Source organism: Epinephelus fuscoguttatus, linkage group LG12, assembly GCF_011397635.1.
Source record: "Epinephelus fuscoguttatus linkage group LG12, E.fuscoguttatus.final_Chr_v1".
NCBI classification, from domain to species: Eukaryota; Metazoa; Chordata; class Actinopteri; order Perciformes; family Serranidae; genus Epinephelus; species Epinephelus fuscoguttatus.
In genome coordinates, this window is record NC_064763.1 from 21,941,290 (window position 1) to 21,961,275 (window position 19,986).

At 40.8% G+C, this 19,986-nt stretch overlaps 1 protein-coding gene across 1 annotated transcript; it reads left to right on the forward strand.

The window, feature by feature from the left end:
• Positions 1-251: 251 nt before the first annotated feature.
• Positions 252-13,981, forward strand: aspa (aspartoacylase). Its single transcript, XM_049592048.1, has 6 exons — positions 252-732; positions 3,955-4,150; positions 6,915-7,008; positions 7,137-7,244; positions 12,036-12,145; positions 12,323-13,981. The coding sequence occupies exons 1-6, from the start codon at positions 485-487 to the stop codon at positions 12,512-12,514; spliced, it is 948 nt and encodes a 315-aa protein (XP_049448005.1). The 5' UTR covers positions 252-484; the 3' UTR covers positions 12,515-13,981.
• Positions 13,982-19,986: the final 6,005 nt, after the last annotated feature.

The window sequence follows — 19,986 nt, forward strand, 5'->3', positions numbered from 1 at the left end:
AAATATGGCATTTACTTGTCATAGACTACTAAATATATTTTGGAGGCACAGGTGGGTAAACAAGTCAAATGGTTTTATTTTGAAGGCCACGACCGGAAGTACTATATCTTGACGAGTCTAGCTTTAAAGACTACCTGTTAATGCCGCTTAAATCCCGAAACGTTGTTTTGATTACGCTTTATTTTGGAAGAACATCACCGGAAACGAATAGTTAATCTTTCCCGTGAGTTTCACAGTGATGTGTGAACAAAGGGAGGAACCTTGCTCACTGGAGTTTCGCCTGCAAGTGGAGATGTCGTGCTCAACTCAGCGCATTTTACGCACGGTGACTGATCACAACAAGCCAGCGGGCACGTTACGTAAGCGCGCAGCCACAGCAGGCATTTAAACACTGAGCCTGTGAAGCTCCAGCTGGAAACTTTTTACCTCTGTGAGTCCGGCGTGTCTTCATCCAGACTCTCCACACTTTTATCCGTATCCAGACATGTCGTCCTCTTCCTACAACAGCAGCGCGTGTTTTAAAGAGGCCAGGAGGGTGGCGATATTCGGAGGGACGCACGGGAACGAGATGTCAGGCATGACGCTGGTGAACCTGTGGGTGAAGAACAGCGCCGAGATCCAGAGGAAAGGGGTCGAGACCAAACCTTACATTACCAACCCGAGGGCTGTGGAGAAGTGCACCAGATATGTGGACACGGATCTGAACCGAGCCTTCACCCCGGAAAACCTCAGGTAGGTGAACACACACCTCGGAGCAGCGGCTGTCATGGTATGTTCAGAGTCGCTGCTGGGTCTGGATGTTGTTGTTGTTATTCCTGTCTGCTGACATACATGTTGAATGGAAACTTTTCATGGCACGGATCCACAAAACAGCTCCACAATCACAATGGACCCTGGTGTGATTTTACGCACTATGTTTTGCGCTCAATCTGATTATACAAACAAAGACATGACACGTGCGTATGTATAGTTGGTGGAAGTATGTTGGAAAATGTAATGACTATTATGCAACATTATTGATTGACACGTGCGCTCTGCCTGACAGATCAGGGACACATCACTATGCTCAGGATAATAAACACATGACAGTGACAAACAGTGCAGTGTAGCAAAGATTCACAGATTTCTCTTCATCCCTGCACAAAAACAGTCACCTTGACCCTTGCATCAAACTGTCATTGTCTCAGGTAGTGTGTATGTATATGTGTGTGTTTACCACCAGCCATGTCTCCCCCCACCACCTCCCAATAACAGCAGAGCAGCGTGTCCCCTCCTCCTGACTTGTCAGCCAGCAAGAAAAACGTGAGCGAAACGTGACCGAGCTGCAAATGAACTAAGACGACTTTTTTTTCTTTCATAAATGTCTTCCCCTCCTTGTGCATTACAGCGGAAGATATGGTGTTACGCAAACGCTGGCTCATATAGTCAGCGTGCATGGACCGTGCATGAACTGGACATGAAGCACACAGCAGCCTAATGTGGTTGGATAAGAGCATTGTATCCCAGTATTCATAAATAAGGAATCCCATTATAACATTCCCAAGGTTATTGTAGTGTGTGTGTGTGTGTGTGTGTGTGTGTGTGTGTGTGGTGCATACTGGAGTCTTATCACCATTATGTTTCTATATGGGGTTAATGATGGTCTTTTATTGTGATTAGTATGAGTGTCAATACTCAACTTTATTTACTAATATAACACATTTCCTGTGGCACAAACAGTCTAAAATTTAAAAAAATAAATTAAATTACATAAAACAGAACAAAATACAATTAACAGGAATATTTTTTTTGTATCTAATTTAGCTGTGGAGATATAGGGTGGGGTGGGAGTGTTTAAAAATGTCTAAAAAATGTCCTAAAAAATTCTGTTAACATTCATATAAAGTCAATCAATCAATTAGTTTTATTTATAAAGCCCAATATCACAAATCACAATTTGCCTCACAGGGCTTTACAGCATACGACATCCCTCTGTCCTTAGGACCCTCACAGCGGATAAGGAAAAGTCAAAATGGTGAACACAAACATCAGTTAAAAATAATTACAATGAAATTAAATAAACAACAGTATCTGTATAATCAATGTAGCCATGGAGATAGGTTGGGAGACCAGCGAAGTGTTTATAACATCAAAATGACCAGAAAAAAGTCTTATAACCTTCATGTTAAGTGAAAATGTTGGACACAAACAGAAAGTAAAAATAAATAAATAAATAAATAAATAAATAAATAAATAAATAGATAAAATTTGCGAGACTAAAATAATAACAATAAAACAAAATATGTTTTAATGAATTGAAAATTTAAAAAAATAAAAATAATAAATATAAGTCAGTAGAATAAAGTTAAATAACATAAACACCAGGGAGAAAAAAAAATTAAAAAGATTTCTCTATTTAAAAAAAAACAGATTGAAAAAATTACAACAGTAAAAAACAATGTTGGGTTATTCAATGTAAAATGTAAAATATATATATGTGTGTGTGTGTGTGTGTGTTTATATATATATATATATATATATATATATATATATATAAAGTGAAATGGTGAAATAACAAAGAGCAGGGATAAAACAATGTAAAAAAAAAAGATTAAAATTTAAAAACATTTCTCCATGATAAAATCAAAAAAAGTCATTGTTGTTTTATTCAATGTAAAATGTAAAAAATAAAAGAAAATGTTTTAAAAATCAGTTAATAAATGTCAATAGAATGTAAAAGTACAAAACATAAAAAACAAAGAACAAAATAGTAATTAAAACATTTCTCCACAAATTAAAAAGATGGGTCTGTAATTTATTGACAAACACAGCACATATGCTTAAAAGTATTATTAATACAGGATTTCCTATTATGTATACCTTTTTTACCTTTAGTTTCTTTATGATATTTTCAACTTCTGTTGTTGTGTTTACTTTTAAATTATTTGCTGCAGATTACTGAAATAATGTTAAAAGCTCAGATCATCCTGTCTGGGTTACTTTGCGTCATCCTGCAAGTTTTTGTAATGATATTCAAAGATCTTCTTACTGTTTGGCCTCTCTGAAGGCAACATATAAGAAGATTAACTGCTCGGAGGCTCTTTCTAAAAACAGCTCACAGCGTCATTTTCTTCAACTTAAATAGACTGACTGCTTTCCCTCATATTTACTGTCCTCTCAGCTGAGACCACTTTATCAGCTGCAGCTCACACTGTGCTTGTGTACTGACGTCGTGCCAGTCCAGACAATACCAGATATTTGCTGAAAGTGGGGTCTAAAGAGCAGATGTGAGGGAGGCGAGACAATAATGCACAGCAGAGGTGCTGCTCTACAGTAGTTTGGAGAATGTCCTAGACCAGTGGTTATTCTGAAATGCTTTAAAAGAGCTAAGAGAAAAAAAGGGAGGCGGTCACTCTGTGCTCAGAGCGTGTAGCGTGTCTGTCTGGTGGTGGGGGGGTGGGGGTGGGGGGGCAAGTCCAGCCTGGGGACAAAACAAATCTCTCAAGGATCTTTAAGAGCAGACATGCAAGGCTTGGAGACAGTGGATTAAATTTTGTCTTCACGCTCACAAAAAGGGGCCAAACTGTCCTGTTGAATCCAGCTTTTGTATTCCAGCGTAGACTTAATGGCTGCCATGACTTCCTACATTAACAGATTAAGTGGAATTATGGTCATTACCAAGACATCATTTGCAGTTATTAATGTCTTCCTGTTTGTGACGCACATGTGAAGACGTGCAGTACAGGAAATTCTTGTTTTTCTGGCCCAGTTAAAGTTACTGGGCTGACCTATTAATCACAGAGATTTTCCACTATGGCTAACAGTTTGGTGAAAGTGTTACAGGCCATGTAGGACAAGAAGATAACCTTGTGTGAATCATTAACACGTGTCATAGCTCATTGTTCCTTCAGCAGAATTGTCTGATAAGCTGTGAATGTGTTGACGTGTGTGTGTGTGTGTGTGTGTGTCCCGCAGTGCCCCAGGAGGAGACGACCTTCCCTACGAGGTGCAGAGAGCTCAGGAGATCAACAGGATATTTGGACCCAAAGGAAGCCCCGATGCCTACGATGTCATCTTTGACCTCCACAACACGACATCCAACATGGGCTGCACTCTGATCCTGGAGAGCTCCAAAGACCACTTCAACCTGCAGATGATGAACTACATCAAGGTGACTGCCTTTATTGATTGATTGATTTTTATTTGTGTCGTGCACACTTGCATGTGCCCAAACCCCCCGGATTTACAAGACACAATTATAATGACATTGCAGTATCAATCAAAAGGGCGTGTTATTTAACAACTCAGTCCAGAAACAGAATGCTCTGCCTTCTATCCCAGGCCTGGAAAAGAAATTCAGCCACAAAAAATGTTCCCTTACTGAAACAAAACTTAAATTTAGCTCTTCTTTATGAGATAAGAAGTTCGGAGGCCAAGTAAAGCACCCCAGACATCCCTCTCCCCAGCAACACTTGCCAGCTCCTCCTGGGGGACCCCAAGGCGTTCCCAGGCCAGATGAGATATGTAATCCCTCCAGCGTGTTCTGGGTCTGCCCCAGGGCCTCCTACAAGTGGGACGTGCCCGGAACACCTCTAACGGGAGGCACCCAGGAGGCATCCTGATCAGATGCCCGAACCACCTCAACTGACCCCTTTCGACATAAAGGAGCAGCAGCTCTACTCCGAGCTACCTCCGGATGTCTGAGCTCTCTTAGGCTGAGCCCAGCCACCCCACAGAGGAAACTCATTTCAGCCACTTGTATCCGCAATGACATTCTTTCAGTCACTACCCAGAGCTCATGACCACAGGTGAGGGTTGGGACATAGATGGACCAGTAAACCAAAGGCTGAGCCCGGCCAAGAATCCCAATATTTTCTCTAAACATGCGAAACATATTACTCCTAATCTCCTGAACATCACAAAGTAACCTGTTCTGAAAAATAAATGACAAATTGTTCAAATAAAATAATGATGCTAACTCCTTGAAGAGCCTTGAAGAGCACATTCGAATTTTTAAACTTTTCGGCACAAGCATGCTACTAGGTATTCAGGAGCGTTCAATCTGTGGACCTCCTTTCACAAAGTCTAAATCGGTGGTAAAATTCTACACCAGACCCCGGAGACATTGTCCCTAAGTATGTTTGCTTGTTTCCTTCAATCTTCCACATCCTCATGTGTGCTTAGAAGTCAGTGTTTTACTAAGAGGTCTCTTGGAGAGGTTCAGTTAACCTATGTAGGTAATCTATTAATCAGTTTACCTTTACACGTTAAACAAACTCATTTAAAGGATCAACCATCCAAATACACGCTGGTTTTCTTTGGTCGTTATCTGCCCTAATGTTTCAGAGAACACTCCTTCTTCTTTCGCTTTATACATAACTATAAAAGATTGAACAAATAGTGTTTCAACCACAGTAAATTAACAATATGCACGGCAGAATAATTACCATAAACAACAACAAATTCACAGCAGTTTTCAAGTTGCTTTATGGCAAAAAGAAACCAAAGGTTCTTGCAAGCAATGCACCCATCTTGGCCTTTGGTCACCATCAGTGGCAACCAATTTTTAACACATAGGAAACAGGGACAGCAAGCAGAAAAATGCGTACCACAAAATAAATCATTTTTTTAAAAATACTTGTTGCATTAGTGATATTTAAATGTTGCTGTTACAGTTAGAAAAGGAACCGGACAACACGACACAGGACAACTCTGCATGTGTGTGTTTATTCGCGTGTGCCCAGGCATCTGTTTTAGAGACAATGGCAGTTCAAATGAAGTTGTTTGACTGTGGGGTGAAAAGTTTGATTAACCCGTCAACATCTTTTAACAAATGTCCAAATTGATTCAACTGACAAAGAACTAGATGAACCTAAATACACAGTATTTGAACTGGGCCTGTTTGCGTCTCTGGTTCTTCCTCTGTAACAGAAAACAAAGGCACGCAGAGCAACAGCAGGGAGGAAAAGAGCAGCCAAAAGCAACATACTCTTTGTGACTGTAAGCAAAAGAGGTTATGAGAAATACTCTTTAACTTTAAGGAACAGAAGAAATCACAGACAGGGCAACTCAGTTCCTTCACTTACCCAGAAACTTGAGTCAAAACAAGTAAGAACAAACAATCTGTTATTATTTACACCATCAACAGCTTAAACTCAGGAGATCTTTTATTTTTCCAGTTGTTTAATGATGAAGGCCTACATTGTTAATCGAGAATCACAAGGCTGTTTGTGCTGAGCAAAGATTTTGTGCCTTTACTTTACCAAGACAGACTACCAACTTAAACATGCACGTGGTTATTGTTTATTGAGCACGTGAGCCACCACAGCAATGTCAAATAAAGCAGTTGATTGGTATATTTTGATACACTGGTCAAATCTGTTCAGTCCCCCATAAGGCATAGCTCTGGTGATTAGTTACCTTCGTACCCAACCACTTCCCAGTGTGATCCAGCCCAACACCTTTTAATGTGTGCTCGCCTTTTTTTTTTGTGATAACTCAGGATCCGTGTGACCTGTGGACTCTAGTGATGCCTGCGTTGTTTCGATATGAAGAGGCCCAAACTGTCGATATATTTGGAGGCAATCTCCATTTATTCCTGACAGCTAACAACAAGACGTGAAAACAAAATCCTCCGTCAAATACAACCATATAAACTCGAGCCCCTCTGCCACAGAGCATAACAGTGAAAGGGCGGCTCCCTCAGTAGATATAAACAGCTCATTCTAAGGGTACGAAAACACAATGATTGTTATTTTCAGGTTATTAAAAACTAAAGAAAATACACTTATTATATTACATTTCTGACAATATATCCCCCTAAATCCTACACACTGAAGCTTTAAGACAGTTGGCTGATGTGGAGTGTGAAACTGTGCCAAGGTGTGATTTTTATCTGCAGCTGAGATCTTGTCCTTGATGTCTTTGCGTTTCAGAAAGCCATGGCTCCAGCCAGCTGTCTCGTTCTGCTTAATGAACATCCTCTTTTGAAATATTCCACCTCCCGCTCTGTTGCCAAGCACCCTGTTGGTGAGTCCAGCCAAACTGTTGTAGGGACAATGGACAATATGTAAGATGTCCCCCAAATCAATCATCCACTCAGTCAGTAAAGAAAAGTTTTAAATTTGCAAATGTGTCCTCTGATTGTTTCATTTCAGGTCTGGAAGTTGGTCCTCAGCCTCAAGGTGTTTTGAGGAGCAACATCTTTGAAGCTATGAGGGAAATAATGAAACATGCGCTGGACTTCATCGAGCTGTTTAATGAAGGTAGGACAGGCTTACCGCTGCATTTTAAAATTTTAATCTGTAACACATCACATTTATATGATACGTAAAGGATTATGCCAAAGCAGCTGAGTTTGAAGCAGACATGATTCTTAAAGTTTGCAGGCGAGTATTTAAGTGTCTCTCCAGAATTTTGACCTTGGGACGACTAATATTATGATTCATAAGTGTTATGTAATTGAAAAATAAGTTGTTTACAGCAGGCTTCCTGTCTGTCAGCATCATCTTGATGAGCAACATTTTGTGACAAAATGCCCATGGGTGCCGGGTCTGATTCATCCAGATGTACCTACATCCAGATCTCTAAATTTATCTGCATCTGGCTCATCACGCCTCCTCTCTGCCCCTTCTCTTCGTGAAGGCACGGAGCAGTGTTTGCAGTGCTTTAGGTGCAAGGCAGCCTTATCCTTCCTCTTTTACGTAAACAAGCAGTCCGTGCCAAGTGCGAGTTGCAGTCTGTTGGTTTCCCCTGCCTAGCCTGCTGTTGAATGGCCCGCTTGTTTTCAGAGTCTGGCTGCCAATGATGTGGTAATCTTCTGTCGTGGGGCCACACTGGTGCTGATGAATGCTCGGGCACGGTGATGAATCGGTGTTCCTGCTCTTTGAAGCTGAAGAAACAGCATGAAGAAACAACTCATTTAGCTGTAAGAGATGGATATGGAAGCCTGAAGAGGCAAGAGATAGAGAAAAAAAAAAAGTTAGATCAAATTTTTTTTTATGTTTATGACTTAACAACAGGTGAAGAAAGATGTTTCCAGAATCATTTTTACTTTTTATCATTTGTGAAAACGAGTGAAAAAAAGTTTTGGCGAGTTCATTTTTTGTTATTGTTGTCAAGTGTTTGTTGTTGTAATACCAATTCTGGCCACAAGAGGCCGAAGTGCACCACTAGCTAATGTTTTAAGTTAGAGTTAAATATTCATGTTTCTTCCTAGTGAATTTCGAGCCAAAAGAAATACTTGACAGCAATGCTACATAACTTGCTAGCTCAAATTATGTAACATGAGTTCAGGGTTGGGGGTAACGTGTTACAAAAGTAACTTAGTGGTAATATTACTACAGTAGTATATTACTTTTACTTTTCAGCAGTAACAAAGTAATGAAACATGATTTCAGGTCATTATTACATTTATTATGTCATGTAAAGGGTAATTACCCTAAATTAAGCATTTTTTGTTTGAATTTTTAACATTCATCCACACCACACCACTTCTGTCATGTTATTACAGACTATATCACAAAGGGGTGCCAGTGATCGGCACATCGGGGTGATACTGTACTGTGCATTAGCATGTTCAGTGTGTTAACATTTATATACCTGTAATGTCGACAATGTATCTCCTTCTGCTTTTGCGTCTAAATGCTGCGTGAAAGCAGCGGGGATAAGGAGTCAGCCTCCAGTGAGTTTTTTGCTCATCCCTGTGATCAGCACACCTGCTTTCGAATGTGCGTTAGCATGTTGGGTGTTTTTCTATTCACATCCCCTAAAATGGCGAAGTGAGGCTGGCACAGCAGCCCCTTCTCATGCACAGGGCTCTCCCCAGACATCATCATTGACAACTTTCCTGTACCCTTCTCCGGCCATGTCAAGAGTCTTGGTGTCATTCTGGACAGCACTCTTTCATTCGAACCACACATAAATAACATTACCCGGACAGTTTTCTGCCACCTCCATAACATTTTCAGACTCCGCCCGTCATTGTCCCAGTCCAGCACTGAGGTCTTGGTCCATGCATTTGTTATATCCAGTATTGACTACTGTAATGCAGTTCTCTCTGGCCTTCCCACCAAACTCATTAACAGGCTTCAAATCATTCAAAACTCAGCTTCCTGGATCATTACACGCACCAAATGATCCAACCACATCACCCCCATTCTCATCCAACTACACTGGCTCCCTGTTCAATACTGAATTGACTACAAAAACCTTCTGCTCACTTTCAAAGCCCTCTACAGCGTAGCCCCCACCTATCTCTCTGATCTCCTCCAGGAGTACACCCCCTCCTGCTCCCTGCGCTCTTCCTCTGCTTGTCTCCTGACCATCCCCACCTCACGCCTTGGCACCATGGCTGCCAGGGCTTTCAGCTACACTGCCCCCGGGCTCTTGAGATCCCTGCCCCTACACATCAAACAGTCTGACAGCATAACATCCTTCAAATCCCATCTCAAAACCCACCTGTTCAAGCTGGCTCATGCACTTTAACACTGACTGTCCCCTCTGCCCTTTGCCCTCTGTTTTCACAAATGAAAAAAGGAACTTAGATTGTCCTGGCAAAACCTTTTTTTTATACCCATTCTTAAGACAAACACAGGAGAGGAAACAATTAAGATCAGACTTAGAAAATGGATCACCAGAATTTTTGTTTTTCTCACTTGCCTTTAGGGCTTCCATAGATTTAAATGTGACAGTTAAAAATGACTGTTTAGAATGACTTACATACTGTGAGGAGAATGTTGGGACATTTGTCCTCTTATGCGCTGTGCTGCCACTTGCATATCAATCCAGCTCAGTGGTCTTACGTTTGGTGGTAAAACAGTTCATTTGAGCATTTACTTACTTAATTTCCCATCTCTGCCAAAAACCACTGCACATCCTGTTTGGTTCCGGAGACTGAATAAGGCCACTCTGGCACTGTGTGTGGCACCTTCCAGCTTCTTGTTCAACAGACTTCACTAACAGACTGTATAAAAGAAGTTGACGTAGCCTCCGGTTCTGTAAAGGGAAGCCAATGCAGAAATGCCTTGCACCTGCATTTTTCCTAATGGCCAGCAGGGGGTGATGCCAGTGGTTGTAAAAAGAAGTGAGATTGTATACAAGTTTCACTTGATTTCTTACCTCAGGTAACATTTTACTGATGAGTTTTTGGCCTCAATAGCTAGTTTTAAGTCTTTATCAATACAGCATGATGTTCAGTTTGCAAATGATGTCCCATTTGGGTCAAATAGACCAGAAAGCAGGGTATGCTTTCAGGTGTGGCTACCTTTTGATTGACAAATCACTGCCGTGACCACCTGTCAATCATGATAGAGATGTAGCAATGAGTAACCTCCCCAGCTCCACCCTCTCGTCCAAATATGGTCACTTCTGGCTCCAAAAACTAGATGGCGACTGCCAAAATCCCAAACTCGATCCTGGATCGTTGAGTAAAAGTGGGAGTGTTTTGAATTACTTTTTCTTTTTACTTTTAGTATGTACTGCAGCTGTCCTTAAAATGTATGTACTGTTCCATGCAGTATGCACACAGTCGGGACATACTACTTCCTCATAACGTTACACCCTGAACTTTGACCCTCCTACTCATATATCCGTCACCATGGAGATAAAACAAAACGCTGTACACCAAGCTCACCAGAGACAGAGGTCAACCTGCAAAGCTCTGATGTTTTTATTTTGCAGTAAGTAATAACTGCATACATTGTAAATACTAACAATATTATATTCACAATAGTAAAATTACAGAGGCTACACATTTCTCTGTCGTTGTTATTTAATACTAGTGCCCTTTAGTTGTCGGTTATATTCATGATTATTTTGTTTACTTAAACAATAAATATTCCTATATTACTAAATCAAGTGCTCATCAGTCCCTTGAATGCTCTGTCATCCGTCATTGCAACTTCTGACAGCCGTCAATAAGCTGTCAATGAGCTGTCAAGCTGTTATCTGTTTGCGGCTCAGTCGATGTGACGCTGTGCAGAGGACTGTGGGTCAGAATGGCCAGAAAAGCATGCTGACTTGCATACTGCAAAATCCAACCAGGTGTAATAGGACATCCTGGTATTTCTGGCACGCTGCATTTAACATACTATGTATTGGGACATACTAAATCTTTCTCTGGCTTACTATATAGTATGGTAGTATGGGTATTGGAACGCACAGATTATGATTTCAGGTTGTCCATCAGGAATGCCTTGAGGGAATTTCTTCAACTCTGGCACAAATATTCACTTGGACTTAACAATAATGATCAGATTTTGGTGGACAAAGGTCACTGTGACCTCACGAAACATGTTTTTGTTAGAATTCAAATGGCAATTATGACAAAAAATTCACACACATGACTCAAAGCATGAAGTGATGACATTTTATATCCAAAAGGTCAGAGGTGAGCTTCACTGTGACATCATAATGCTCTGCAAAAACACTTGCCTGTCCATTATTCAACATCATATTTCAGGAACAGAGGGGGAGACAGTTGGTCAGACACTGAATTGGTGACACTCATTTTGAAACTGTGTTGATTGTATAGATCTTCTGTGCTGCTGGGTTGAAGATGTGTGTGAAGCCTCCACATTTTGCCAAAAAATACATTTCAGTCAGGAGCACTGTTATTAGAGAAAACTTTATTTCTATTTGCAGTATTTTATTTGGCGGTATGGCTCTGTTCTGGGGCCTCTCTGCCTTTCCTAGGCCTACGCAGAAAGCCTCTTCGTGGAAAGCCTAAGGCAGAGAGAGCACACCTCTCTGCCCTTCCATGCGCCTACATTGAAAGAGTAAGGCAGGGAAAGCAGCAGCAAAGACCTCCCTGGGAACAGAACAGAGCAGCATCAATGACAAACAGAAATGACATTGATAAGTAGCAGGAATTGTTATAGTTTTTTTTTTCCATCTCTTTTATTTCCTCTCCTGTTGTCAGAAAATAATTCTGTTTTTATACATAAAGTTGAATTTTCCATCAGTGACGAAATAGTAATAGAAGTAGTTTTAATGGAACGGAGGTTTTTCCAGGATGCTAACAATGTTGGGGATGCTGTTTTTTGTGTGTTGTTCAGGCATGGAGTTCCCTCCCTGTACAGTGGAAGTTTTCCGGGTCTCGGAGAGGGTTGACTACCCCAGAGACACCAATGGAAACATCATTGCCATGGTGCACCCCAATCTGCAGGTAAAAGTCTGAATGATGCCTGCCTTCACTACACACATATCTAACCTACTGAACCTGTAAATATGAATTAATATGAAAGAGGAAATGAGACATCTTTGGTTGATGTGGGAGTATATTATTTTAGTTTGGGTATCATACTCAAGTTTCTTTTCCTGTGGTTATTGCTTGTTGTTTCAGGACTGTGACTGGGAACCGCTGAACCCGGGTGACCCTATGTTCCAAACATTTGACGGGAAGACCATCCACTACCAAGGCTCAGGGACTGTGTATCCCACTTTTATTAATGAGGCCGCCTATTATGAAAAACAACAGGCATTTGTAACCACCCGGCGGGAAACCTTGGTAGCGAGCGCCATCAGAAAAGCATGAAAACGAGATGGTGGGGCTAACAGCAATCGTGTGTTAGCCACAGAAACAATCTGTGTATAGAATTTGCACTTTGTTCTGTTAGCTAATGACAGACTTTCCTCACATAATGACTAGATGCCATCTTTTACACACTGATTTTAGTTTTCTATGCATTTACTATCAGAGAATCTATTAACTATGCAAAGAATATTTGTGAAGGCTCTGCTCAGAGTCACTGTGAAAGTCTTTGATCTGAAGACTGGTAAATTGCTGTGGTAAGTATTTATGATACTGTTGTTATTTAAAAGATATATTTACATTAAATCAACTAAGTTTTAATAATATGAAAGGCCAAGCCTAACCATTGATGGCTTACGAATCATCACACAACACTCACTACTGCTCAGGACGGCCATTTTGGATCATAACCTCCAACTCTTGACCCAAAACTGTAGTTGTTTGTCTTCTTGAAATATATTTGTAACATCTTTGGGAGGGTGTTTGTGGCCTTTGATACTACCTACCTACCTGTAACTCCAGTGGTTGCATCTGTGGTGCTGTCCTATTGTTGCCTTAATAGATATTTCAGAAAAAAATTGCACAACAAATTTGGAGTGAAACTATATGTGATATTATTTTGATAAGAAATGGTATACGTTCTCAAAACAAATGGGATGCAGTTTGAAACATGTTTTATAATGATATATTTGTGTCTATTTTGATATACTTGTACTGTATCTTTGGTTTTAAGTGATGTATGAGATCGTTGAATCGTGGAAAGCATACGTACTGTCTAATATTTTCACGTCTTTGTTGTGTCTAAGTGTATCACTGTGGTCTTACAGTAATTCATTTTTCAGTTAGCAATATTTTTGGTAGCACCATTTATATGATTAGCAATGTTTACTGTCTTTTAAAGTCCTGTGGAAATTTTCCGATCAATAAATATAGTACTATGCCAGACTGTGGTTTTGTGCTGTTTGTAGCTGAACCCAAAGCCCAGTCACTAGAAGGAAAGGTTGTAGGGGAGACCGGGATTGGTTGTCACATGACTTTGTTGTCACAGTGCTTATTACAGCCACACTAGAGGGCGCTGTGACATTATGTTGATATCAAACATAATTATTCATGTTGCTGTTTTTTTTTTTATTAAAAGCTTGTAGGTAATTAGTCATTTAAAAATCAAACACTTATTAAAAAGTTGAAGGTTATAGCTTTGATTTGGGTCAACTTTTAGCTAGCAAGCTAAAGCCATGTGGTAGCTAGCTTAAAATGTTTGTGAAGAGGTCAGCTGGGTAAGGTTGTCACATGTTACAGTTCAGAAAGACAGTCAGCATAGCAAACATGTTATCAACCATATTTTCTCAGGTGTTTTCTGCTCTGAAACCCCATTGATAACCACAAGGACAAGTTGTCACGATGTGTCGTTGATGGGTAATAACCTCTTGTTACAATAAGTTGTAAAAATAAAAGGGATATGCATTTCAAGCCTGGACCTTAAGCTTTCATTTAATGTAGGAATGACTATTGAAAGATGTTTGATGATGAGAAATTCGCAAAAGAGTAAAAAGTGTGACAACCAACCCCGGTCTCCCCCACGTTTCTGCAAACCATGACAACGTTATATTTGCACATTTAATACATATCAGGGGATGGTGGACTGCGTAATACTGCAGACAACTGTTCCAGACCAACACACAGCAAAACCTGTTGTGATTTTGCTGTGAGCGGCTGTTTTTTATCCAGGTGTCTCTGTGTCTCCAGAGGGGATTGTGCCACCCAGACTGGATGTCTTCCTAACCATAACCAGGTGGTTTTTGGGCCTAAACCTAACCATGGATTGACCTCAGCATTGTTGAAACACAGAGTATGAACGTATCAGCAACAGAACATCGAATCCTAATGTAGAACCCTCAGTGGTTTGCAGAAATGAACAGTGCCAACACTTTTTCTGGCACTTGGGTTGGCACCCTTCATACTCTGTTGCTTTGACTTGTCATGTTTGTTTTGTAGCACCTTTGAGCCACAAGAGGGCAGCACACACCCACTGACTGCAGTCCTCTCCATGGTGCACTCTGCTGCAGCATAGATTTTATAGTTGCAGATTGTCAGAGCTAGATCTTTGGCTCAATACATTAAAGCCAGCATGAAGTCATTGAAGGTATGACTACTTAAACACTACTTATACACATGCACATTCATCATGAACTATGTAAGGGACATAAGAAAGTTGTTAGGGGTCTAGGGCACCATACTCCTAACAACTTAGCGCAAGCAGAAAAATGTGAACCCTCAGATATATCAGGGATCTTTCCAATGTTTTATTTCCAACACTTCTAGTTGCATGTATACCAGAAATTTTTTCTTAGCCATAAAGTTACTGGAGCCTTAAACATCAACATGAATCACCAGAAATAACGTTTGCCTCGTGCGTTTCTGCAAACCATGGATATATTACATTTGTTATTGTAGTGGATATGTTGAAACTCTACTTTTCAGCAACACTGTGGCCAACCTGTGGTTAGGTTTAGGGACAAAAATCACTTGGGTAGGATTAAAAAAAAGATTGTGTTACCAGTTAGGGTGAGTTCTTTGCAGAGGCCAGGGTTCAGTCCTGACTGATTCTGACCTGCAGCCCTTTACTGTATGTCATTGCCCCCTCTTTCCCACCTTTTCTGTCAATCTACAGCTGTTTAATCAAAAAAGGCAAACACACACACACACACACACACACACACACACACACACACACACACACACACACATAAAGCTTAAGAAAAACGCTTTTTGTGCCACCATCCTGGCAGGACACACAACGTCTCTGTGAAAGACAACCTTTCATCGTAGCACTATCTCGGCAGGAAATGCAGCAATGTCTTAATAAAAGACAACCATTTTTTATGGCACTATTGCAACAGGAAACACGTGATGTCCTGGTAAAAAACAGTCACTTCTTGTAGCACTATCCTCGCTGGGTCACTAAATAACACCCAGGTTTTGAAGCCACTGGAAACACAGCAGTGACTCACTATAAACCAACCCGTTTTGTTTGTTGGTCTTGAATAGTGGTCTGCAGCTTGCCAGACATCTTGCCATCTACCTCCTGATGACAAAATCAGCTTATATTAGAAACGTTGGTATGACCATATGAAACTTACAAATGTAACATATTCGTGGTTTGCAGAAATGTACAATGCAAACATTTTTGTCTGGCAACTGGGCTGCAACACAGCCAAGGAATAGTTGCCACATCACTGTAAGCTTATCAGCTGACCACCTAATAGTACACCTTATCTTATGCAACTTAGTAAATTACAACATATCTCAAATACTTTGTGCAAATATTGGAGGATTACAATCTTTCCATCTAATCAGAATTGACATTTTTAAAAATTTCTAAAGAGGCCACACACCATTAAACTAATGGAAGAGAGTTTCATTGTGTCAGAGCCACAATCACCTTTTGTTTTGAATCCGGAGCGGAGGACAGCCAGTAGGTCCTGTTCAGAAGACCTAAGGGACCTACTGCCGATATATGGATGGAGAAGGTCACTGATGTATTCAGGTGCTTGACCGTGGATGGATCCATACGTGAGAATAAGTATCATCAAAGTGAATCCTGAACCTGATGGGAAGCCAGTGTAAAGAAACTAGAATGGGTGTGATGTGGGTTGACCTGTTGGACTTGGTTAATACACATTTAGCAGAATACTGTGTGTTGTGTTGGGCAGAATTATATAAACACATTTTCATTATTACAACATTTTTCTTTTTAAATTCTCCTTAATGAGAATCCAAGACTAATCTGTAAAGATCTCCTGTACTTCCCTGTCCCTCTCCTCCCCACTACATGCCAGCTTCAACTCCACTTTCATCCACACCTATATTCAAACACACACACACCTGCTCATACACATCTTCATCCACCCCCTCATCCACTGCCCTCCACCCCTTCATCAACTGGCCGCAGTTATCCATGGGCCAGAACCATCCAGAAAGCTTATACAACTATTGGTTACCCAATAAAAATAGAAACAAATCAACAACAAAGCAAATAAACCAGCATAGGCTACCTAAAAGCCAACGAAAAATACATACACACCAGAAACACTATAAAAACCATCGCCCCGACTTTGGCGGACTCCAATAATTTCAGGATAGTTTGCCTCCAGAAGAGAAATGTTGACAGCGTGTTTACTTATTGTACAACACTTTTCAGGACAAGATCTGGTGTTGCTGAGTGGCAGTCTCTTCTGAGTACATTTTCTTAAACATGTAGGTTGAACATCATTGAACAAAACTGAACTGACACTGTGTCTCAAATCACATACTTCTGTTAGTGCACTTCCATGTAGTATACTATGTGCACTATGTACTTATTGGCGTAGTGCATGAATTTCAAAAGGGTAGTGTTGTCTCAAACCAAACACGGCCGTTGTGCACTCACCTGAAATGATGACCGCAAATTAGCTAGTTAGCAAACTAGCATTAGCATTCGCGTTATCGTTTGTGGTACCAAACCATTAAATCAAGTATAGTGGTGCTTAGTGCAAAAAACACGTATAACTTACATTTGTACAATGCAGCGACGTCACAGTTGCACATTCCTTAGCCGCCATTTCCAGTTTGAAAAGTGGTCCCTCGCTTTCCGCTACGTAGCCAAGATGGCGACCATTGAGGGCGAGAAGTGTCCATAGTTCCACTCAACTTCTTGACCGTTTTGAGTGCACCCTCCCGGTACTCATAGTGCACTGCATTTTTCCATACTTCTCAGTGTGAACGCACTCATGCACTCAAAATATTAAGTGTAAGTACAGAAGTACGGGATTTGAGACACAGCATGAGTCTTACACAAAGTCTGGTATTTGGGGTTTAATAAAGTGAAGCCACCTTGACGTTATAGTGGTGAATTTCTCTTGTTGTATTTTCTCCATTGTATATATTTGATGGACTATGTCTATCCAATCTTCAGTTGAGGGAGCCCGGGGCTTCAATTACCTACAAGTTATGGCCTTCTTACATGCAGCCAATAGAGCTGTCCTTGGAGTGTGTTGCTGCATTCTCACGTATTTCATGTCCAGATCAAAACAGTGAGTTTGTTGTCTGATGAATTAAAGGACGTTGGGAATGAGATGTAAAGAATGCTGTCTGCTAACTCCACTCTTTGTGAGTAGCGCTACCACCCTCCCCAGTCATGCCATTATCTCTGGACTGAGCTGAGACAGACACTTCTGTATTCCTGACTCTATAGAGCTCTAGATTAACCAGAAAAGTGCATTTCCTTTTATATCATGCCAGGCTTCTGATTATTAGTATTTCAGTTTCGTGACTACAGGCTGGTCATAGCCTTTTCCCATCTATTCATTACAGTAACCCAATCAGGGCTCTCAGGCCTGCAGCGAGTGCTGATCAATGATTCCTCCTGGCTACTGGAAGCTTTTAGCAGAATGATCTTTCAGTTCTGGGCAGGGATCCAAATGGGCACTCAAAAATACCAAGCGTCCATCTCTGCCTCCACCCTCCCCTATAGTTCTCTGTCCTTAGTGGTAACTTTCTTCCCTGTTGTATAGCATTACACCCGTGTTTTACTGGAAGTCTCATGCTTGGCTGCTAACCAAGCTTTTTTATCTGGATGCAGCTGCATGAATCCTGCAGAGATGAAGGTGACTGGGTTTTATGTTTCAACCTTTGAGTAATCGTCAATCATGAAAATCGCTATGATCAAAAGTTTTCAAGGTAAGACATTTTTCCATTGCTGTATTAAAAAATGTTTTATTATTGGATGTAAAGTATCTGTCTGTGTGCTACAAATCAAGAGGGCGGAAGAGGCGGAGAGAAGGTCATGTTTCTCACTAAAGATTATTCTGCAGTGATAAAATAGCATCAAAAACAAAGCGAGAGAATGAGGATGTGTTTATCTGCTGTGAGTTATGACTCGTGCCTGTATCTGATAAGCGTGTAAAAAGCACTGATGTGTGTGTGTGTGTGTGTGTGTGTGTGTGGGTTTGCGGTGTCAGTAAAGTGTTTCCTCTGAGGCCTGAGAGCGAGTAGCCTGTTAAACACGAGCACATTCAGAACTCTTCCCTTCCCTTGTGTCAAACCACCAGCTGGAGGCAAGGAGACCAGTCTCAGACAAGTTCTAGTCACAGTGCAGTCCTCTCACAGCACAGTCCTGTTTTGCAACAATGCAAGTTGGCAAATGAGTACTGGTATCTATGGGAAATGCCTGTCCATGCTGTTAAGACTTGAAGTCAAAGAGGACGCCTACAAATGGACCTGTGTAAACCCAAAACAGGAGGCTCTATAAGCCAGGCCTTCTTTGCAACCAAAGCATGTGTTGCAGCTTCCCTTGGATATCATGATAGTCATATCAAATCTGTCGTGATGGGACAAAAATTTGTCATGGTGCAACTTTGTCACTAGTGCAGCTTGACTAGAAAACAATGACCAATACATTCATAACATTTTATTTGCTCTGTACTTTGAAGGCCCATTGTGTAGGATTTAGGGAAATACATTAGCAGGAACGGAACATAAACTACAATCGCTGTGCTTTCATTACCTTAGAACGAGCCATTTAGTCCACCATGTTGTTTCCACAGTGGCCCAGAACAGACAAACCAACAGTGGCTCTACATTGGGCAATAGCATTTCTGCATCAGCCACCATTGTTCTCCTACAGCTTGGCTGCTGGGAAAAGTTTCAGTTGGTTGCAATCTGCAATCTCACCACTAGATGCCACTAAATCCTACACAACAAACCTTCAAATTGCATCTTTTAAAGGTCTGGTGTGTACAATTTAGGGAGGTTAAGGGTCTGTTTATACAGTTCCGTATATTTCTGAAAACAGGTTTTTATCTTTGCATTTGCACCTTACATTTACACGTAACCAGCGTTTTTCTTGACGGCTTCCAAAGTGAAAGTTTTTAAAAATATCCGTTTCTACGGAGACTTGTAAAACAGGATAGACAGAGATTTTTTTTGTTGTGCAACCCACTTTGCGCATGCCCATTAGATGCCCGGGAACCAGAACAACAATGGCAGATATATGCCGGGTTGTTTACGTTTTGTTAGCACTTTTGGGACTACTTACAAGCTTAAAATGAACTTAGCACTGCTGCATCAACATCACCACTACACTGGCGAACAAAGATGTCTGCTGTGCCCAATATTACTAAGTGCATAGCAGCTAACTGTGCTACATAAGGTTAAAATGTAGTTTATCATTGTTTTTATCACTAGCACCAAGAGGAAAACAAATCACTGTGCATGCGCAGAATGTTCTTCTATGGTGTATTGAAACTTACTGGCCTGGCATGCTAATTGCAGCAAAAAGCTGCTGTTTTTGTGTTTTTTTTGTGTTAACAGGGATATTGTTTTCACAACTGATCGTGTAAACCCGGAATGTTTTTAATACGGGATAAATAAAAATCCGTTTTTATTTGTATTGGTATCCGTGTAAACAAAGCCTTAGTGGTAAAGGTTGCAGACTG